This window comes from Asparagus officinalis, chromosome 6, assembly GCF_001876935.1.
Source record: "Asparagus officinalis chromosome 6, Aspof.V1, whole genome shotgun sequence".
Classification (NCBI taxonomy): domain Eukaryota; kingdom Viridiplantae; phylum Streptophyta; class Magnoliopsida; order Asparagales; family Asparagaceae; genus Asparagus; species Asparagus officinalis.
The window spans coordinates 35,348,236-35,372,584 of NC_033799.1; the positions used below are offsets into that span (position 1 = coordinate 35,348,236).

General features: G+C 38.4%; 1 protein-coding gene across 1 annotated transcript; it reads left to right on the forward strand.

Annotated features, from left to right (window-relative positions):
* On the forward strand, nt 7,703-24,071 carry LOC109844460 (ras-related protein RIC2). Its single transcript, XM_020413511.1, has 2 exons — nt 7,703-8,107; nt 23,410-24,071. Exons 1-2 carry the CDS (start codon nt 7,887-7,889, stop codon nt 23,840-23,842), a joined length of 654 nt encoding a protein of 217 aa, XP_020269100.1. The 5' UTR covers nt 7,703-7,886; the 3' UTR covers nt 23,843-24,071.

A 24,349-nucleotide genomic window follows, 5' to 3' on the forward strand; every position in this document is an offset into this window, starting at 1 on the left:
CGTCACTATAATTGAGCCCAGCTTCGGTACTAGCTTCCTCTCCGCTGTCCGTACCATGGGCCGATGGTTCAGTATCGGATTCAGCACCATAAAGAAGGGAGTCAGTAAAGTAATTTTCTAACCCCTTGAATGGTTGCTTATCCGCGACCACCGTCTTGACCTCATCATTAGTGTCGACATATTTCAAACACTGATGGAGGGTAGAGGGAACTATAAGATTACTGTGGATCCATGGACGACCCAACAGTAAATTATAGGAAGTCACTGCATCAATTACATAGCAGGTGACTTCAGACTTCAAGTCTCCGAGTTGACACTTCACCCGAATTTTTCCCAACGGTCTTGACCCACTAGTATTAAATCCGTAGATGACAGTTCCCGTGGAGGCTAGCTTGCTGGCGAGAATTCCGAGGTGATACATCAATCGTAGCGGCATAATGCTGACAGCGGAACCCGGGTCAACTTGGATCCGGTTGACAATGCTCGAGCCAATATATCCGGTGAAATATAGGGGCCTATCATGCTTCGAGTTCTTAAGTTGCATATCTTCTTTTGTGAAAGCAATGCAAGGAAACTTTATGGCTGCTAAGTTGTAGTGTTGAATTGACGACTCTGGCTCCTCAGAGATCGGCTTAATCTGGGTAAGAAATACCTCAGAATTAGCTAAGGCTTCCTGCAAAGCTTCCCTGGTATCCTTTGAAAGACGTAGTAATTCGTACAATGTGATCCTTGCTAGGATATTAGCCAACTGAGTCATGACATCGAAGCGGTATGGTGCGTTCAAGCTTTCCGGTTTGTCTCGTCCAACCGGTCGATTGAAACGAGACTGCCTCGAAACTTGAACCTCTTTATGTTGGGGTTCCTTCCCCTTTTGCTTATCGACTTTTTGAGGTTTTTCGGTTACTACGGGTGGACTTGTAATCACCCCCAGCCCCGTCAAAGTCTTAGTAGGCACCGCTTTCACCACCCCTTGCTCAGCTAACTGCTCGGATGCACTCGGGTAGTTAAAACTGTATTCGTTTCCACTTCTAGTAGCAAAAACTTCCTGCTCTTCTTCCGAAAGTGGTAAAGCTGGAATCTCTTCATCATTCCTCTCAGGAATTGCCGAGGCTCCGTAACAGGACTTCGCTTTTCCCTTACCTTTTAACTTCTTCTTTGATGTGGATGTTGTCCACTGTTCACTCTCAAGCAAATCCGGATGAACCCAAAGGATTTCGCCATTGGGGGTCGTGTGAGATACAAGCCCTTTTTGGCGTTGTCCATGAGGGTCATCGTTGATGGTTTGCATCTTGACCTTTGATACTGGTTCGGCTTGAAACCAGGATAAAGGAACTGATCCGAAGCTAATGGACACCGCATTTGCACCTACTTTCTTCTCCTTTGGTTTTGGTGTCACGATACCGACATCGATTAAGGTTTGTATTTTGTCTTTTAAGACATAACACACCTTAGTGGGATGGTGGACCCTTCTGTGATATGCACAGTACTTCGGATCATTAGTTTTCTTTGCTTCTTCTTGGTTTTGTGACCGGTGGAAGCTTGATCTTGTTGTTATCCAGCAGGTATTTGAAGATGACCAGAACTTCATCATCCTTAAAAGAGTACTCCTTCGGGAATTTAGGCTTTGAGGCCTTAAACTGCTTCAGACGCTGTTGATTCTGATTCGGCGCCAATTGGAAAGATGACTGCTGTGGTTGTTGTTGCGACTGTTGTGATGTTTGATGCGCATCAACGGCAGCCCCATACCCTCTTCCTCTGCCTCGAGAGTTAAAGTTCTATTTTTGAGGATTATCTTGTGGCAGTCCTCTTTCTAACTTCTTTCTCTTAAGAAAGCGCTCAGCTTGTTCACCTCTCACTTTTAACTCCTTCCAAGATTTAGAAGGCACAACCCCCATGACTTCTAACACATCTAGCAACAAGTTATTGTGACATGTATGTAGGATAAACTCTTCTGTGAGTGGATCTCGGCAATTTACCGCTTTATTCCGGAACCGCTTGACGAAGACATCAACTAACTCCCCGTCCTTCTGCTTCTCGTCCAACAAGGTGCCGATAGAGACCTCGGTGTCGTCGTCTAAGAAATTGGTGAGGAACAATCCTTCTATATCTTTCCAGCTAGTGATACTCCCAGGTTTAAGGCGTCGGTACCAATCGAAGGTAGGCCCACGGAGGGTTCCTCCGAATGACTGGACTATCAAGGCTTCGTTTCCAGAAATAGCGCCAAGATGCGACTTGAAATAGATCAAGTGCTGAGTTGGTGAACCCCTACCATCAAAAGGAGTAAAGTTAATCAAATTAAACTTTGGGGGATAAGGAATCAGATCCCACTCCCTCGGGTACGGGTATGGAATGCCCGTTTTCTTCACTTCTTGGGCCGTCATCAGAGCATTGACCTTGCTCTCAAGATCTTGCATCTTCTTGTCCTCTTCCTCACTCTTCTTTAAGTAAATTTGAGGAGGTTGAGTGGATGATTTGGTCGGACCACTTCCGGAATTGTCTTTATCCAGAGGATGATCAGCAAAGATGGTTTCGTCTTCTTCATTATCCACTTCAGCTATACGTACAGGTATAACGTTACGCTGGCTGGATTCTGCCTTTTGGCTCGATTCCGATTGATGTTGTTGCGCTTGCAAATCTCGCATCTGCTGCATTGTCAACTCCATCTCGGTTTTGATTTCAGCTCTAATTTCCTCGTGTTGTTTAGCTAACGCTTCCTGTAGTATTTGAGCCAATTGATCTGGCATGATTACGAATGATTCTCTAACTCGCCCAACACTAGACGTGGTATCGTCCGACGCAACAGCAGAACAAGTATCTGACAGTTCCTCCTCTGAAGATAACCCCTCGTGCATTCTCTTGTAGTCTCGACGTCGGTTGGCTCTTCTTTGTAACCGCGACATTCTTTGAGATAGACCCCGCTCAACTCTCCCTTCCGGAGAGAAATCAGGGTCAGGGTTGACTAATAGTTGCTTTCCTCTGTTGGTCATGTTAATAGTGACCTCAAGGAATTCATCTTGCCGAATTGTAGGTTTCTTCTTGTTGAAGCGTCTCACTTTGGGTTTTGACGTTTCCGTAGACAGTCTTTGAAATACGGAGACTCTCGTTGAATTAGTTTTAGAGCAACCGCATTCTGTCAATACTGCTTTAATGAGCCTCTCGCAGGAGCAGTGAGACTCATCTTCTCAGACAATTCTTTTTCTTGAGTTATTATTTTGATAGTACAGCTCATCGTTATTGTGATTTGAGCAACCTATCTTTTGTTTTTTGAACCTTGTTAACATACACAGGACGACTAGTTGTCGCCTCTGGGCGATCCAAGATTAAATTCTTAAATCCACCCCCTTGCGGGCATAGAGTCTTCATTGGTCCTAAACGAGAGTGAATTGATATTTTCTCATTTCGGACTTGTTCAATTCTGACAGGAGGGTATTTACGACCCCCTGCATAAGAAACCATCAAAGGTTTATTTGCTGGATCCGGATGTTCTTTGATTGGTGTTTTGCCTCGATCATCAGCGGAAGGACCGAGGCGATCCGCCATTGTGATCTTGAATTTTGATAAGTCTGGACTAACCCAGGGTTTCACTGGTGATGCAGTAGACGGGCCCAAAACGGATGTTTGTGGCGTCTTCGGAATCCAAACTTTACGATTCTTTGGTGGCTTTTCAGACACCACTTCCCTCTTGATTCCTTGTGTTTGTTGACGAAGGGCGCGGGCACGGGTGGCCTTCACCTGATGCCTTTGTATACGTTCTTTAAGGGTTGAACGAGCCCTTTTGAGGATGGTCCATTCCTCCGTCGTAAGTTGTGCAGAAATATGGTTATTTTGCCGTTGAGGCAACTGAACCACTTTATGTTTTCTCGACTCTAGGTCCACATAGTAATGGACCCCATCGGTTTGTTGTAAGGCTTTAGCCAATTGTTGAGCACGGCGCTGGCACTGTCTCTGACGAGCCCTCTTCGTCAGCACCGTTGAGCCATTAATCAACGACTCCTTAATTGGTGCAGAGTCGTTTGGAGCAGGGATGTTGCAAGCATATTCCTCAGCAGCGATCGGGCAAGAATCTTCACCTGCGGTTTTCATCGACACTGCAGACTTGAAAGTTTTCTTGGAAGATGAAACCTTCCTATACTTACGAGGTGAGGAAGGTTTTGAAGATGAGGATGACAGATACTCCTCGAATTTCGCCTGATCGAACTCATATTCGATCTCTTCGTTAACCACAATCTTGATCTGTTACGACACTGCGGCCTTGGCAGCGAGGCCGCTGGCTCCCACTGTGGTCGCCAGTTTGTTTTCGTCAAAAGTTGTTTTCATTGATGATTCCATTAAAACTTAAATTGTTTACAGAAAATTACAATAAAAAATTGAGAAAATTACAACTCTCTTGGAAAATAACACAAAAATCGTTTATCGACTTTTGCTTTGTGGGACTTTGCCTGTGCCGGGAGTGCTTTGACTCGTGGACCGCCAAATCACACATCGTGAAGGGGGCTTAGTGATTCTTCCTTCGTTTATCGAAGTAAGAATTTGAAGTGAAGATCTTATCAAAGTAAGACGATCACTCTTCTTAAGATCAAGTCGAAGCTCGAATCTCAAGGAATCACACCAAGAACTGTTTTGTCTGCTCTCTCTGCTCTGAATTGCTCGATAAAATGCTCGATCCTCGTCAGTAATGACCCTAGGGGGGTATTTATAGCCTCTGGGATATAACTAAAAAAACTCAACAAACGACAAAATTAGGCTGGCGAGACAGTGTTTACTGTCTCGGCGGCCGAGACAGTGAGACAGTTTTTGCTGTCTCGGCCTGCGAGACAGTAAATACTGTCTCGGAAAAAACAACTGTCTGGCAGTTTTTGTTGTAACTGCCTTCCCACGTTTTAAACTCCGATATTTTGGCAGTTATTTACGTGATTTTCGCCCATGATGTTTTCCACGTTCCTTGGTAGTTAATGGACACGTGTGTGGCAGTTATTTAGGTGTTTTTTGACCATTTCAAAGCTGTCTCGCTGGCGAGACAGTAAACACTGTCTCCCTGCGGGACAGTAAACACTATCTCGCTGCGAGACAGTAAACACTGTCTCGCTGCGAGACAGTAACACACTGTCTCGCTGGCGAGACAATAAATACTGTCTTGATTTTTCTAAAACAGTATGCGATCAACTCTTGTGATTTTTTGAGTGATCTTCTCTATGTTTGGATATCTATTAGCATTTTTTGACGCCTACATCCATAAGCTCTACTATTCATCTTCTTCCAAACCTTATCCTCCATATCAGCGGGTTTTTCTTGTAACTCAAGAGTCACCTCCAAATTCTATGCATCCAAGGCGTCCATCACCTGACACATCCACAATCCGAAATTAATCTTACCGTCGAACTTTGGAACATCAATCTTTGTGTTATTGATACTCAGATTCCGTATCGCCTTCGTAAGAGACGAACTTGATGTGCTTGCTTCTCACGTGTTGTCGATCTAACTCTTCAGATAGGAATTCTTCAGTGAATCATTCGAACAAGCCTGAAGCTCTGATACCAATTGTTGTGCGTGGTGGAAGCCTCAAAGCGACACGAATAATCCAAGAAATAAATCACAACTAATAAGCCAAACACAATACCACAGCAAGACAACGAGTTTAACGTGGTTCGACAAGTTGCCAACGTCCACGAGGCAAGGAGAGGGGAGTTCTTACTATTAGAAATCAAGAGAATACAAATAGAGTTACAAATCTTACCGATCAAACCCTAAAATAAAGCTCTAGATCTCTCACAAATCTCCCACAATTGGATGCAACAATCCTATCCCAAAGATTGCTAAAAAACGTCCTTACTTAACCTTAACTAATCAGGATTAGAGTTATATACTAACTCAAAATAAAACGGGTTAAAATCCCAAAGCCCAGCCCAAACTCATCTGCGGTCGACCGCGACGGTAGACCGTGACGGTCGACCGAACACCCCCGACAGAGAATAAATGGCTACAGGAAAACTCACGGTCGACCACGACGGTTGACTGAACCAAACGACCTACAGTGTCCATATGGTCGACTGCCTTCAGCTCCCAGCTCTTCCTGACCTTTGTGCACGTTCGCGGTCGACCGCCGCGCGACCGCCCCCCCCCCCGCCAGTCTGCCTGACAATTTTTTTGGCTGGTTCTTCGTCGCGTTCGCCATTTCTTCATGATTGTGATATATTTTAATTCTAACACTCACCATATCCCCATGTATTGCACACGTTTCTAATTTGCATTCAAGGAAAGAATCGTAACCACCCATTAGATAATCTATAGTTGTGCTTAAGTAGCGGTGGTCCCTCAACTTTTTTTTGGTAGCAAAGAGGATCAGAATCCGAAAGATATTCGTCAATTACCCAGAAAAAAAGGCAATGGCTTTGGGCATCCATTAACAAATTCAATGATGTAAAAACTAAGTTTAATTGTACTTAAATACATTATAGTTTTCCCTACTTTGTACTAATATACCCTTACTAGCTAGTTTTGGCAGCATTTGTACACACTAAAGTTTTTAAACCTTTCACTAATATGCCCTCACTTGTTTCTGACAACACTGGTATTTCCTAAAGCTTTAAAAATATGCACTTAAATACCCTAGAGTTTTTAAAACTTGCACTTAAATGCCCACATGTATGCAAACTTAAGGGTATATATATGCAAATTTTAAACATTTAGCATATTTAAATGCTAGTTTTAAAAACTTGGGTACTTAATGACAAATTTTAAAAATTTTAAGATATATCAGTGACGCTAGAAATAAGTAAGGGCTAGAAATAAGTAAGGGTATATAAGTGAAAGTTTTAATAACATTATACAATAAGTGCTGCGAAAAAACATGTGAGGACACACTGTGAGGACACACTAGTGCAACTTAGGGCGAAGTATATAGGCTATTTAAGTGACTTTCAAAATATGTAAACTTCGACAAATTAAGTATTGAGAAAGGAGTTATTTAGATATTAGTCCTTCAAATATTCAATAATTACATCTTAGTCCCTCGATCCTTGAAATTGCTTACTAGTCCTTCAAATTCCGTAAGACCTTACAATTTGATCCTTCAACGACCGAAATACCTCTCATTTATGTTTTCTCTTATAAAGCCCATATTATTTAAAAGAAAAAAGGTAATTTGTATTGTGGCACCTTACACATTCTTTTCAGTTTGTTTAATATCTAAAAGTTTTTTTTTGACAATTCTTACACTTCCCTGTAACAAAGTTTGTACCTTTTTTAATCTTCGATGCCCCAAACTTGGGTATCAAAGTGTAAAATGGGTAAACTTCGAGGTATCAAGTTAAAAAATATGAAAAAACTTTGGGAGCATATGAAATTTATGTAAAGTTTGGCATCAAAGCGTCAGAAAAAAAAACTTTATGGATATCAAAGTTAAACAATGTGTAAAGTTCAGGGTATCAAACTGTCAAGAAACTCTAGAGCATCAAAGTTAAAAATGTGTATACTTTGGAATTCCGAATTACAAACAACCCTTTTAAAAACCATTGATTCGGGGGCAATCTAATCTTTGAGGGGCTAAATTGCAAGAAACCATAAGATCTGGAGGGCTGCCGAGAATCACCGATTATCTGAGGGGGGCTAATAAGGCAAAAGATGTGAGGGGACAAATATCCCTAATAACCCAGGAAAGCTAGTGCTTTTTATGCGGGGCCCATCAAAATGATTCGGAAAACTCATACGAACATGTGCCTCAAAAGCCGCTCCACCTGTCTCGCTCCGCCCGCTCCGCCGTAGAATCCACCACCCCCCAAACCCACCCAAATTCCCAAATCAAAAAAACTCAAACCAAAAAAGGAAAGAAGCCGAGTGAGTGAGATACTCGCCCACGCCTCTCCTCACTCTCGAAGAGGGAAAAAAAAATGGCCGCTTACAGAGCAGAGGACGACTATGACTACCTCTTCAAGGTCGTCCTCATCGGCGACTCTGGCGTCGGCAAGTCGAACCTCCTCTCGAGGTTCACCAGGAACGAGTTCAGCCTCGAGTCCAAGTCCACTATTGGGGTCGAGTTCGCTACGAGGAGCTTGAATGTTGATGGGAAAGTGATCAAGGCTCAGATTTGGGACACTGCAGGACAAGAAAGGTAGCTTTTTTTTTTTGATTCTGAGGAATACCCATGTTTTTGGTTTTGTTTTTTTCCCCATCTGGGTCTAGTTTTGATTTGAGAGGTAGGTGGAGTGAATTGAGGAGTTTTAGCAGCTTAAGATCTGATTTTGTTTTGAAAATTTGAAATTTCTGGCACCGCAGGGCAAGAAAGGTGTTTATAATGATTTTTAAGGGGCGCCCATGTTCGTTTTGTGTTCTTATTATATGGGTTTAATTTGTTTTAGCTGCATTAGTATGGCTTTGGAGATGCGTTTTCGCTTTTAGGGGGTAGATAGGGTGAATTGAGGAGTTTGAGTAGCCTAGGATCTGGATTGTTTTGAATTTTGTTGCAGATTATTAGGTGAAGTTGTAGAATTGTAGATCTGAGTGTCCGAGAATGGTATTGGAGTTAGTTAAGCTCAAATCCAGCCTTGCTATTTTACTTATTAAAAAAAAAGTTTTGATTTTTACGCTTTATCATGTGCTTAGTTGGCTCATGAAAATTTGAAATGGTGGGGGTAGCTTTTGCTGTAGTTAGAGTATGTAGACGGCACTTTGCAGGATGAAAATATTTCATCTGAATATCCTGAAAAAAGTTTTTTTTGGGAAAAGCTAAAATGAATTTGAGGACCTTTCCTGTACACTTCAAGACGAGTTAAACAGTTTTCTTTTTGAGAATAAGCATGAACATGAGATTTTCATCAGAAAGAATAACTATATTTATATAGATGAAAATATCTGGAAATAGATAGATGAAAGTAGACTTAAAACCTGCATGATCGTTCTACCTTTGTTGCAAAGGTAGGTAATCAAGCCACAACTCGACTGAACATGATGTGCTTCTCCTCTTCTTGATATCTTCTTAATTCCGCTCTTTGAGTTGAAAACACGGTCACTTGGAATTTTTTTTTTGGGGTGGGGTGGGGTCGAGGGGTTAGGGGTGTTCGTATGGTCCAATTGATTAGAAATACCGACTTAGAAGGCAAATTAGCATCCACCCAGTGAACTCTTCTTTGAAACCTTAGCGTGAATTTGTCCTTTGAAAACTTCCATGTTGCAATATCTGACAAGTCATTGCTATTTAAGTGACGAAGGAGATTTAGAAAAGATTCGAGTTATGTTCGTGTAATGAAATTTCTCGAAATAGGGAGCGCACATCCTCATTCCATTTAAATGAATGCATGCATTCCGTTCCATCTAAAATCTAAATGACTGCTTTCGAAATTGAGTGCAGTTAAGAGATCAATATTAAAGTCAAATAGCTGCAGGTAAAGGTGTTGTAGTGTATCATTCTAAGCTCAAGTCTGATATCACAGCGTGGTCTGACCATGTCCAACTTGAAAATAGATACTCGATGAGGATGCTGAAGAAGATATGAGAACACTACACTAAAAAAATGTGAAGCATAGTCATTAATAGAATATGCAAGATGTAAAGATCTTATCTAAAGTTAAAAAGTTGGTTTTCACAAGAAGCATCCAAGGGGTATTGTGAAAGCACCCTAATACCACTAGGATAGAACCCTAGAGGGGGGTGAATAGGGTTTATGCTAATCTAATCCGATTTATGTCAATTTAAAACTCACTAACAAATATGATATGCAACAAGATATATATGCAAGGATATACAAACTAACACAAGGGTGAAACAAGATATAAACAATATAGTGGATGAAATAAACAATGAGAGAATGGCAATAAAGATGAACACAAATATAAGTGCGCCAAGCAAACTCAAACACAAGATATGATCACGGAGTTCGGTCCTCACGACCTACGTCTCCGCTCCTCACACTCAGCTTTTTAGTTCACCGAAAACTTTACAATCACTCATAATGTAACTACACTAACTACCACCTTAAGTGTTGGTCTCTAGCCCGTGTCTCCCTCAAGTGTTAGGAATTACAACTTCTTTCTAGGCATTACCACCTACCGCATTCCTCTTGGGACGAACTCGTCTCTCACCACACACTCCTCTTAGTGTACTAGTATAATACAAAGTGAATCTCATAATAATAACTCAATACAATAAATGATTGTTCTCTACTATGGATAAAAACACAATGAAAGCTCACACTCTAAATCACACAATCCCCACAACCCATACTATGTATGAAAATACAATAAGCTCAATGGTTGTGTGTGTAAACAAAGAGTAAAACAATTATAAACTTAATATAAAATCTAGCTTATGAAAATTAAGATAAAAAATAATAAATAGTTAGAATTGAGTTTAAGAAAACTTCTCTATGATGACAAGAGAGAGGGAGAAGAGTGAATGCTCAAATACCAAAGGATGACTCCACTTGCTCTTGTAAAAGTTTCTTCACAAACAAAACTCTTAAACAAACTTAAACCCCTTAAACAAAATTTGTAAACTCTTTTAAAACTTTTCTCTTCATATTTTATGAACTGAGGAATGTTGGAGTATTTATAGGAAACCCAAAAGCCAAGAAGAAACTAACAAAACCCAGCAAAAAGATAAAAACAAAAAAACTAAAAAAAACTAACCGTTGGGCCATCGGTCGACTGATCAGTCGACTGATGAGCTGACATTAGAGTCAGCATCCAGCTCGTCGGTCAACTGATGACTTGATCGGTCGACTGATGACCTCATCAGTCGGCTGGTTAGTCGACTAAAACAAAGCAAAAACTTTTTGTTATTCCAGACGATTTCTTCAGTCGACTGAACATATTCATCAGTCGACTGATAACACTGTATCAGTCTGACTGAAACAGAAAATCTGATTTTTGAAGTGCCTTTTAAAAATAGCAAATAAATTCTAAAAAATATAAAACTTTGGGAAATGTTTATAAACATGTTAATGAACATGTTACAAAAAGAATTTTTAAAATTGCACTTCACATTTGTGAAAACTCATCATTTTTTAAAACTAGTCCAAAACATGAAAATACGAAACACATTTTTTTGATATTTTTGCTAAACCATGTTTTGAAACTCTATAAACTGATTTTATAGACTTGATAAAAGATACAAACTATTATTGTTAAGTCTATAAACCATGTAAATAAAAAACACAATATTTTTCCAAATCCAATAGAATATGAAACACATAAAAGTGTATATGAAGATATATATTGTTTCATATCTATATAGCTAAACCAAAACATATATGTATGTATATGTATGTATGTATGTATATGTATATATATATATATACAAAACCAAAACGTGTATGTGTGTATATGATTGAGCTTAAGGTACCAACACACATAATATAAACTCCTAAACTAATTACCCAAGCTTGATGAAGGTCTTCAATGAGCACGACTTGGTAAACTTGCGGATGAAGCTTGAACTGAATATTTAACTTGAATTGCATGGCTTCACTCCACTATTCCGCCAACCTCCATTGGATATGATCGTTAAAGCTCGATTCCATTCATCCTCCAACATGTTGTTTGTCTAGAATAGATACAAAACACAAACACTAGACAAACAACATTAGATGTAAATTGTTTGTAAATCATCATCAAAACAAAAGGACCCAACATATTGCTCTTCGTAAATAATCTTCACAACCATTTAGCAATTAAGACTAAATTGAATGCTCTTAAAATAGATCCAATGCACCACTATAGTTTGGGAAAACTCACTTTTAAGTTACCAAAAAAAGGATCTCTTTGCCTCTTCTGTGACAATCCGAAAGAAGGATTGATGGATTCGATCAGTGGTTTGTATAATCCATCCTAGTAGATAGTAGAAGGACATATAATAGAGTGGACGGAGTTAATGAGAATGATTCTATTACCTTGAGAGATGTAGGCAATATAGTGTAGTTAAAGTTAACAAGATACCTTGTGTATACTTAAAGTGAATCAAACAGAAGAGTACACCAAATACGAATGGGCGAGCAAGCATCAATGAGCATTTGTGGAGCTCAAGTCTCAAGCAATGTTCATACAAGCTATCCTATACTGTTCTATTTGGAGCAAGAGAACAAACATTGGTTTGATGGAATACATCCAAATTTATTGGCTCATCAATTGGGCCTTAAGATCTCTAAAGAAAAGGCGGGTGATCTGAAAGCTGGGATATAATTACTAACCATAGTGTTTTACTTCATCGCATATGCTTATGTCTAACAAGCAAGCAACAATATAAGATAAGCCAACACTAATGCACCCAAAATAGAAGAGCATTGATTTATAACATAATTTCTCACCATTTGATTATTATGAAAAAAAAAAAAATGAACCAGACATCAACGCAGCCTCGCTAAAAATGCACCTAAATAGAAGAGCTATTCCAAGAAGCAAGACTTTGATCAAACCGACCAATAAAAAAGTTACTAAATGGATCTATGAGAGATGCAACTTTTAATCAAGGCGCCAAGGTAGAGGATATAGAGTGAGTTCATGTTACAATTTAAAATAGATGTCGTCATGTCATCAATATCTACTTTTGTTGAGGTTGGGCCGGAAGGAGTTGTGGAAGTTGATTGCAAGCCGAAGATTGATTCAAAGGTATAAATATGTCCTCGGGGTTAATGAGATCGGATGAACTAGCTCATAACCAGCTTTACACTCGTTCATTGTCTTAAAGGTCTAAAGCTAGGTGATCCTCTATCTCCATAACTCTTCATCCTCGGGTCCAATGTTCTCATGAGAATTTCCTTAAGAGTGTCAGTGGTTGTCTCATTCAAAGAGTTGATAACTGCCCATGTCATTATGATTTTGCAAACTTGCATTTTGTTGATGTATTCCCGTTGCTCCCGAGAGATAGGTGATCTTTCAACAATCCCGAAGGACTTCTCTATGCCTTTGAATATATCTCTAGCTTGAATGTGAACTTTTATAAATCCTTTGTCTACAACCTCAACAAAGAAGAATATCTTGATGAGATGGCTACATTTATGTTAAATTGTTGAGCGGGCTTATTCTCTATCATATTTTGGCCTCCCAAGTAAAACTATATCTCATTAGATACTATTGACCATCTCTCATTGATTGGGTTGATCAAAGAATTACCACTTGGAAACGCTTGTCCCTCTGCAGGTGGTGGACCCATCTCCATCAGCTTCGTCCTATCTTCTCATCATTCTACCATATGACCTTTTATTGTTTAGAAGAAGGGTTTGTGTAAAACATTCATCAAATTAGCGGATCTTTCTTTCGGACATGTATAGAAGAGAAGGGGATGAGTCTTTGTTTTGTAAGTTGGAAGAGCTTTTATTCGAGAGTCTAGTGATGAATTGAGCCCTAGTTAAAGAGCATTCAATCTAGAATTACTTGTATGGCGTTGAAGCTTTTTTGTGGAGAGTAATAATGCAGAAATGTTGAGTTAGAGGGTGTACATGTTCAAATTTAAATTATGATCTCCTCTTTTTACTAATTACTTTTTGGGTGTAAGGATGAATGTTGCTAACTTTGTTATTTACTTACATTTGATAACGTTATCATACTATTATAAATAGCAGTAAACGACACTGCAATAACAACGCTAATAGCGTTAGCAACCCTTTTGCAACGATATCGCCAAATAGCGGTGATATATATTGCGGAGTATGTGCTTTTCGCTCGCAGAAGCGGCCAATAGTGCGCCACAGTGGTGAATTGTGGGCGATTGCGGATAAAATTCGCCCATGGACCGCTATTAAAAAGTAGTTTCAGATTTATTCTTTAATTAAACCTGACCCGCATTTGCAAGACTTGATGTTTCAAGTCATTACCGATCGTGGTTTTTCCCTCCTGAATCTTCCTACACGATCCAACTCTAAAAAAAACCCTAGCCCTCAATAAGGTCACTGTCTCCCACCTCATCCCGCCTCCTCCCCTGAGTTTCGGCGTTTTCTCGCCGCCGTTTCCCGCCTCCCACATCTTCCAGCACTTGCCTTAGCACCTCATTTCACCACCACAACACCTCCTCTCACATTCTCTTGCCGTGAGCTCGTCCTACTGCAATCCTCTCACCGCTTAGCTCATCTTCTCGAAGATGACGATTCTTCAACTCTTCCTCCATGTCCTTTTCGATATTTTGTAATAGTTACATGTCTATTTCATGTTTAGGAATGCATTTTTAGATCTTCTAGATTTTTCTTTAAGTTTTTTGAATATTTATACATATTTAAGTTAGATCGCTACTTAATTTTGTGCTTTTTACGCTATTTTGCCACAATAGCCCCAAATAGCCTTATTGGTGCCTCACTCACCGCCAATCGACGCTATCCTCTATTGATAATTTTGTGTTATTATTTTTTTGAAAATCATATATAATATATATCTCAACAAAAGGGCTACCTTTTCCTAGTGAATTATCATTTCTTTTATATTTAGCCTATTGTCAAATCTAGTTACAAGAATGGTCCTACACATCGAGATTATTTAGAAAGAAGTTTATTCCTCCATGTTGGTCTACCAATTTCCACTATGTCAATCAAGCAAAAGTTGTACCAGCTGGTTAGCAGGATCCTTCAAATTATTGATCATTTTCTTTATCCTATTTTCTGTGATCATGTATCTATGTTAGTCACATCACTTACAATTTTCCTCATATCCGTTTTGTTTCTATGTGTATTCGATTTCGATGCATATGGACTGTGGTATTTCCTTACCGAACCATGTTCATATTCGTATTAATATATCTGATTAGTAAATGGATACGGATATTGTAAGTATCATGCAATCCATATCTAATCCATTTGCACCCCTACCCGTCATGCATGAAGACTTATGCTCCTAAAGCCGCTTTTATACACCTAATTATCCATGTTTTGATCTGATCGCGTGATCAACACAATCCTTTCTACATGATGGACATGATCTATGTAACTATATCCCCACTTGATTAATGCTGACCTTAGTTATATGGGAAATTCTGGCTTCTCTACCTTGAGAGACCTCTTGAATGCCGCTGTCTTTTTTTTAATAATTATATTGCCTCATGCTCTATTCATCCAGAAGCTGAAGCTGATGAGCGGTTGTCCAGTGAGTATCCTACACAGACAGCCTTTAAAAAACCTTATCTTATACTCACAGTTGGCCGGTAACTGGTAAACATGTATTTTTTTCTCCATTATCATCTTTTTAATTTGCTGTTGAAGTTGATAATCTATCCCTAGTCTTCGATGTGCTGCTGGAAGAGAGCATCTTGATGTGCCATTAATGATGAGGACAAGAATGACATTTCTATATTTGTAATTGAACTTTAATTATTTTAGTTTTTAGTAGTTAATTTGAATTTCGAATTTTAATTTAAATTTGGTAGTTTAAATTTGAATTTCGAATTAGGTTTTAATTTGGTAGTTGAGTGATTTGAGGGATTTTTATTTGTTTCCTATTTTGTTTGCACGTTGTGTGCACGTAGTAGTTTTCTTTATAATAAGGTTGTATGAGACTTGAGAATTATTGAAGAATTGAATATTGAAGAATGAAATATTGAGTTTAGGGTGTGAAACCTGAACCTTGGGTGTGAAACCCTAGGTTGTTCAGTTCTTTTTTGTTTTGTCTCAGCCGCCAGACTCCTCTCTCCCACTCACGTACAAACTCCGAGTTCCGATTCCACTTCTCTTTCCGACGCACTTGCAAACCAACGCTGCCACCCCCTCCTCCACAAACCCCGACTCCCCTCCCACAGCTCTCTTTGGGCATCAACAGAACCGCCGGCCAACTCCCTAACCACAATCAGAGGCAACCACCGGACCTCCCACCTCGACCGCCTCGCCATCCCTTGCCCCCTATAAACACCCGCCTTGCCTCGGCCTTTCCTCCCAACAAAGCTGCCGCCTTTTCCCTTGTTCCTCCTTTCTCGTCACCACGAGCATGAGGCCCTCCCCCTGGTCTCACCGCCGCTGAACAGCACCGACCCCACTCTCCTCTCCCTCTAAGCCTACTACCGGCAGGATCCCTGCCCTCCACTTTCAAGCAGCGCCGCGTCGGTGCACATCGCAGGTGTTTGCGATGAATTTTGCGGCAACCATTCATGGCCACATCGTCGACGCCGACACGCGCACCCTCGCTCGGCTGCGGCCTCGGTCACGCGTCACCCTCGTCGTCATCGGATCTTGCGCCCACTCGTCGTTCGCCCTCGTCGTCAGACAGACCCGCCGCCCGCTTCACCTCTCTCTCCGAAGAACTCACAGAGAAGATTTCGGATCTGGTTTGTTGATCAGACCCGAGTCCAATTCATTTGGATATGATGTTCAGTCCAACTATGGTATAACTTCGTTCTATTATTTTTCTGTTATTCTCGTTTTATTAGTTAATTGCATGAATATTTCAATCTCTAAACTCTTATCATATAATCACTGCTTAAATTATATTGTGAGTTGAGAGTAACTGAACATGTGACTGTTAATTTTGATATTGATTTTAGAACTTGCGAAATTATATTGTGAGTTGAGAGTAACTGAACATGTGACTGTTAATTTTGATATTGATTTTAGAACTTGCGAAATGATAATTAATATTGTGACTGTTAATTTTGATATTGATTTTAGAACTTGCGAAATGATAATTAATATTGCGATTAAAATATTTGGGAGTGGAATTGTTATGATTATCGTTGCACATCTTGTTAAAATCCATCTGTCACATTAATTGTTCGAATTAATTTCCTGTCGAAGATCATCATTGAATTTTGGCGAAACAGTGCGTTATTCGAATTAAATCGCTGATTCTGATAGACCCTCTACCCCGTTTCGCATCAATTAACCAAGTTTCTCCCCCCTTATTGACATATGTTTCAACATATGTTTCATTAGTGTTTTTTTCCCCTTAAGCGGATCAAGTTTTATTAGTGTTAAGAATAGTTGAATAAAACCTAATGCATTGCAACAACAATAATGAATTAATGACAAGCATACAACCAACAATAAAAACAACAACAAAGCTTTTACCATAGTTTTTGGCGCCGTGTACATGAATGCTATCATTTCATTCATTTCATTCAGTTCTATTGATGACCATCTCCTTTGGCGAGTTAACTACTGTCATATCATTTTTAATTGAGTTTAACGAAGTTCTTTTAGGTCCACCTTTAGTACTCTTTGTCCTATAACCTTATTGCTCTCCTAATTGATGTATTTCGAGATTCAGCATTATAATAAAAAAATAGTAAAGAATCACAATACAGTTATACACAACACAATTTTGTGCAGCTCAGGACCTTTGCATCATAACTTTACATGCAATTTAGAATTGTTCCTGCAAGCTTTGGCAAGTATCCTAAAGTACAGAAATTAGTTGTGGGGGCCGCAACTTTTTCAATGCGATCATGATTTTTATGTTGGGTTAGACCAACCACTATGGTCCTGTTGCAGAATTCTAATGTTCATTTGCAGAAAGCATATTGTCTTTTAAATTTATTCTTGTTGGGGTTACCTTTACTTTTACTGGTTAGAACTTATATAAATTATACAAGTTGTAGAATCTTGTAATTGAGAAATTCTGTAAGTTATACAAATCTCTCTCTCTCTCTCTCTCTCTCTCTCTCTCTGCCTAATTTACTAAATAACATTCTATACTTTGCATTCAAATCTATAAAGAATGGGGAAAGTAAGGGTTGAATTTGTCCGTATCAGCTGTGCCCGTAATTGCCAACCTAATGTCTCTATGGTCAATATATGTTAGAAAAACTGATTATTTCTTGATTTCAGGTTATACCGGACAACTAGGGGAAAGTATTATAGGCAATACTACTGACTTGGATGTTTGCCTTATTTATTGCGAAGACATGAACATTATACATATATTTTGATTTTATCTGCAGTTAGATTGTTTTCATAGGTCATGCTAATACACATGGGACAAAACTATAACTAGTCTTTGATTATTTATGAAGCTAATAAGATAAAGTTGTGAGTAGAATATAGTTTGATATCAAAGTCTAGAAGAAAATTGGTGCTGTCCGCCCATGTGGTTGCTTTGCCTTCAAGGTCGTGTGAAGATCTTAAATGTTGTTTATGAGACAAAAGAGATGTAATAAAATAAATAAAGAAGAGTTTACTAGTGTTGAAATAAGGAGGGGGAGAGATATTGAACTTAAATTAGGCTTATTATGTTCTAGTTTTGGTTGAAATAAAATCCTAATATAAAGATCTCGTCACATAGAGAGATTAACTTGAGCAGGGAACAGAAGTACCTCTTGAAGTGCCTTTAAAATAAAGAAAATAATTCCTCACTCTGGTGAATGCATGGAATTTTGTAAAACCACACATTCTTTATGTTTGTGTTTGTGGTTTCTTTTTTGTTAGGATTGCATTCATCAAAGTGGCAAGATCCGGGAAGATATGATCCATAGACAATAGTAGTTGAAGTGTAAATATTCGAAAGTGTAATTGGGGAATGCCTATGAACTTAAATGAAAATATTGTAGGATGATTATAAAGCCAACAATGTTTTCATAGATCATAATGCTGGTTAATTAAGTGATAAAATGAAAAAAAATATGGGTATAGAAAAAAGAGAATCTTGGGATGGATGAGTACAAAATACTGAGAGATGGGATAAGAAATGAGTATACTTGTAAGAAGGGTGGATGTTACTCTAATTCAGGATAAGAGGGAGAAGTGACTTAAGATATTTTGGCTTTGGGTTTGTATAACAAAGGCCAATAATACATGTGGTTACAGGAAATGATAGGATTGTTCTAGTGAAGTAATAGTCATTGGAGTACATCTACACAGAATCAGATGAAGGTTGTGAAAAAAGGATGCAATAGTTATTAATTTAATGGAAGAAAATGCTTCACGTAGCTAACTTGTGTTATCAATGCGTGATGCGCAATGCGGGATGTGAAGTCCATTTACATGCGCATGCGCAAGGCACAAAGCAATGCACTCGCCAGAATTAAGTGAGACGCACACCCCACATAATTTTACAGGACTAGATAATCAAGAATGACAACCTTTATGAATTTTCACATAAAAAATGTGTCAATACAAATAATATCTACTACCAATATGTCAATACAAATAATATCTACTACCACATAAAAAAAGGTCTTAATTCATAATGCTAGCATACCTAACATAGTAGTAAAACTTCTTAAATTCCAAATCAAAAGTCAACTCAAAATGCTATCAAAGGCTCAAAGTAAAATCAAATATTAAATGAGAATGAGTTCGACTCCTTAATCTATTTAATAAAAACCCCTAATGAGTTTAATTTTCTTTTCTGGGTATGGATTTTTATGTATAAAGATCCGATTGAGAACAAAAATAAATGAGGCTATGCCTTGCATGCACTCTGAATGATGCGTCATTCATCGGAGCACTTGCGAGGCGCAATAAGGCACTGTCACATCATATACGAGGAGCTTTGCCACTGCCCCGAATCGTAGGGCGCATTAGGTGCTCGCCTTTGATAACATCCTAAGCCAACCCTAAATTCTTAATTTTTATTTTTATTTTTTTGGGTTAATGAATTTTATATATCATAGCACCTTTATATACATGTATCACATCGGACATACCTGAGTTTACAAATCCATGTGCTTACAGGCTCTCAATTCAATCTTAATATCTCACTGGTACATTACTATGCAATATAGAGGTTGGTAGTGAGAACATATTTTTTTGCATATTTGATAATTCTTTCCAAACATCATTCTCGCTTCCCATGCAGTCTGCTATTATCTATCATGCCATAAGTAATAGACAGTGACTGCCAGTGCAGCTCTATTAACGTCTATGGCAAAGGATCTCCTGTTTAAATGTCTAATAGAACAAATCATCACCGGTTCCCATTCACAACTCCTAGTTTTAAATCCTAGCCAACTCATGATATTTTTCCATATCTCAGCAGATTCTACATGAGAAGAAGAGGTGGTAATGGTCTTCATTAGCTTCAGCACATATTAAGCATCTGTTTGCTAAAGAAATCCCCATTCTGTTTAATCTATCTTCTATTAATGGCTTATGATTAGCCACTAACCAAAGGAAAAATGAGTGTTTTTGCACATTTCACATTTCTCTCTTCCACCTGACGTGGATTTCTGTTTAATCCCCCACACAGTTTTATGCTATTCAGCTAGAGGAAGATCAAAACACAAATCAGTATAAGCACCTGAGCTTTTGAACTTACCAAAGGAACCCCAGTGTTGCATTTTTGAAAGAAACCCGTCAATATACCCCTACATACACAAAGCCTGATCCCTTACTTTCAGAAGTTGCTTCCATAGCCATGGGTCACCCACCTTTGGTTGAACATTCCAAAGATTTTGTCATGTATCCTCCTAATTCAAAGCCAGTCTTCTTTAACATGAATAGTCCATAGGAGCTTCATTGCAGCTGGTTTACTCCACATAGTTGCAGAGAACTCCCCCACTATATTTTTGACAAATTTTATCCCAAGCAACTAAAGAAATTCTTGGAGAGTCATGTGAGGATCCCCATAGATAATTTCTTCAAATAGCATCCACCTGTTTTAGCACTTTTAAGAGAAAGAATATTGTTATGGACCAAAAGAGTTGCACCCCAAAAATACACTCTTAGTTAGATGTTATCTCCCTGCAAAAGATAAATGTTTATCTTGCCAAACTTGAATCTTCTGATTGATCTTTTTAATTAGAATACTGTTATTAGATATGGAGAGCCTTAGGCAATCCTAAATATTTGATGGGGAAGCTTCCTTCTTTATATCCAAGTTCATGGAGAATATGCACTTTTGCATCATCATCAACCCTGCCAAATTATATAGAATATTTATTTGGATTTGCTAGTAGACGTGATAACAAAAGGTCATCAGCTGATTTGAGGTGAGTAGTTTCCAACCTAGACCATGATAGTGAAAGATCTTTTCATTCCTCAACATACTTAATATTGTTAGGTATTCCATACACAACAAGAGAGTCTCCTTGCTCGATTATCAATATTTATCACACATCTTGGGTTAATATGCTTCATCATAATGTTTGACTAAGTCATGGCCCACTAACTTGTTGCTGTAAATCAATCTGCTTTGAACAAATGCAGACTGAGCCTCATCCACAAGGTCTCCCATAACCTGCTGCAATCTATGTGTAATTTGTAATTAGTGCATACTTAGGGCAATCTACTTTAGGGAATTAGGGTTAGTATAGTTAATGTTGTGGTGGTTGTTAAATCTCAACACACTGGGTTATTGGTTAGTCCTTCCTTGAATCTTCTTATTTTTGTTTGTCAAAAAAGAGAAAGAGGAGAAAGTTTCTTTTGATGCTATGTTATGTCCAACCATGATCATGTCGAGATATTACCTTGTTCTTTACTCTGATCAGAAACTCTCCCTATTCATACAGCTAAAGGTGAATAACTAATAATGCACGTAAAAACTGCCAATATCTGCCATTTTGGGGAATTGAAATGTTTGAAGAAATATCTTTCGAAGTTGTGAGAACTATGTTAGTTTAAAACTTTTGAATGTTGTGATTTTTGACATGATATTAGGGCATCAAGTTTCAAAAGTTCGTGGTTAATCCTCAATATAGTCTACTTGAGGTCTTGGGTTCAAGTGTCAATATTGTTAAATTGGAAATTATATTTATTACACCAAATTATTATGTCTTTCTAAGCAATGTTAAAACCTGAAGGTCTAGGTTCGTGTAATGGACGATGTAAGGCCGAGTGTTGATAATTATGTTAATGCAAGCTTATAGAATTTAGTGCCTTTTGGCATAGGCCATCATCAAATGCAGTAGTAGTTATTACTGTAAATTAAGACAGCTTGTTCATATCTTGTTTCTTTTTTTATTATTTAAAGAATATCTTGTCATAAAGTATTTATTCTGTGCAGTATTTTCTAATGAAATATAACTTGTTAGCTTGTCGTTTAACCTTAAATGTTTATACACAAGATGCTATAGTTTCACACGCACATATAGGGTTTGACTAGGCTATTGTTGATAGTATTTTAGATACAGTACTACTGATTCAGATTTAGAACTTTGATTTTAAAATTACAAATTCCTACCATTGGATGGGCTTTAATTCATATGGGCTACATAGAAACAAAATTCACAAAGGTTTCAACATGTTTTTAATCATGTATCAAGTGGGAAAAATAATCATTTCATAAAAAATTGAAAAGTTGATTTTAAGAATATATGATTTATGGTTAAAACAAGTTGAAACCATTCAAGGTCTGGTTTCTAGCTAGTTGACTTGTAGAAGTTCACATCTAGCAGTTCAAATTTGTAATTTTAAAATTCTAATCTGAATTTGAATCAGTATTGCACGTATGGGCATTATGAATGAATACATGAATTGATTTAAATTCAATAATTCCTATAATTCAGCTATCTTATCGGGGGCAGTTGATCATCATATAGCGTTAAACTTGAAATACTATAATTGCAATCATGGTCAGGTTATTTTTGGATTCTGTAATGGAAATTTAGGAAGAACTTCTATTGAAAAACACTTGAACAAACTACTGAGCATTATTAATTAAGGTTAATTACAGATACATCCCTGTACTGTGATATTCTTCCACTTTATCAAACTGTTTATTAGCATTTACCCCATGGTACGGCAATGGCGTCACACTTTCCCCCTCAATTTAGAGGGTAATTTTTAATCTTTTTTCCACTTAATTGGGGGCAAAAAGGTAATTTATCACATGATTCCACATGAGATCTCAACCAAACGTGAGAATAATACTGTCTGGAGTATTTTTCTTCTTCTTTTGGAGTGAAGGTTTTTTTGGGTTTTTTTTTTTTTTTTTTGGGGGGGGGNGTTTAGAGGGTATAAATGGCAGACGGCCGGACACTCTCATAGTGTGGGAGTGGGGGGTTGGGTGGGGAGGGTTGTAAGTGGCAATAAAATATAGTTTAGAGGGTATAAATGGCAGACAGCCGGACACTCTCATAGTGTATAAATAGTGTACAAATTATGTCTTTGTTACACTTGAATCTTGTTTTATAAGTGTATAAGTGGTGTATCTGCAATTAACCCTATAAATTATGGTTTGGTTACACTTGGATCTTGTTTTGTTTATAAGTGTATACGTGGTGTATCTGCAATCAACCTTCTAAATTAGGGTTTGGTTTCACTTGGATCTTGATTTATACTGTATATCAAGAAGTTGGACTTCTATATGGCGTTTATGTGTTATTCACTGTTTGGGAACCCAAAAATACTGGCTTACTCTATTATTGGGGTTAAGTGAAAAAAATCAAAAAGTTTTGGAAGTTTTCTGGAATTCCCAAACTTAATGGGGCTTAAGTGAAAGTTTCATACTTCTTCGGGGTTAAATGCCGAATTTACTGGGGCTTTAGTGAAATTTACCCTTTATCATCCAGTATCTATTTACAATTCTGATCCCTTTTCTTGGAAGCTTAATAGTCACTTCTTCCCAATGTCAGGTACCGAGCCATAACCAGTGCCTACTATCGAGGCGCTGTAGGAGCATTACTTGTCTACGACGTCACTCGCCACTCCACATTCGAGAACGCTGAGAGATGGCTAAAAGAACTAAGGGACCACACAGACCCGAACATAGTCGTCATGCTCATCGGTAACAAATCGGACCTCCGCCACCTTGTCGCAGTATCAACCGAAGATGGCAAATCTTTGGCTGAGAAAGAATCACTCTATTTTATGGAGACATCGGCTCTTGAAGCTACAAATGTCGAGAATGCCTTTTCGGAGGTTTTGACTCAGATTTATAGGATTGTAAGCAAGAAGGCGGTGGAAGCTGGTGATGATGCGGCTTCTGCTGTTCCTGCTAAGGGGGAGAAGATCAATGTTAAAGATGATGTTTCTGCTCTCAAGAGAGTTGGATGTTGCTCTAGTTAGTGCGTGCTTGTTTGCTTGGTGATTTTGTGTCATGTAGTCGTCACTCTTTTCTCTTATGCTCTTAAATCTTTTGTTTTGGATTTGCTAAAACTAAGTATTTGTAGTTTGTTGCATATATACCTTAGGATGGTTTGATTGGGTTTGGTTGCGTTCTGTGTGCGTTTGATTATGGGTTAATGTATCAACTTTATTCCTTAATAGAAGAAATTGCAGCTAAGGATATAAAACACGCACGTTTCTTCTAATTACTATCATCGTTTTAGAATTTTGGATTATGTGCTTAATTATCAGCAATCCTAAATTACGGAAATTTGAATTTAATGATGTGATGCTAGTTTCCTTGTTTCTTTTTTCTGGCGAGAGGTTGAGCGTTAAGTTGGATATGTATTTTCCCTTTTAAGCGGAGGGAAATACTTTGCTTATGAGCAGCACCTACAATATTCATTCATTATCTACTTACATTCAATTGTAAAGTGTTTTCTTTTAACGTCACAGGTACCAGCTCTA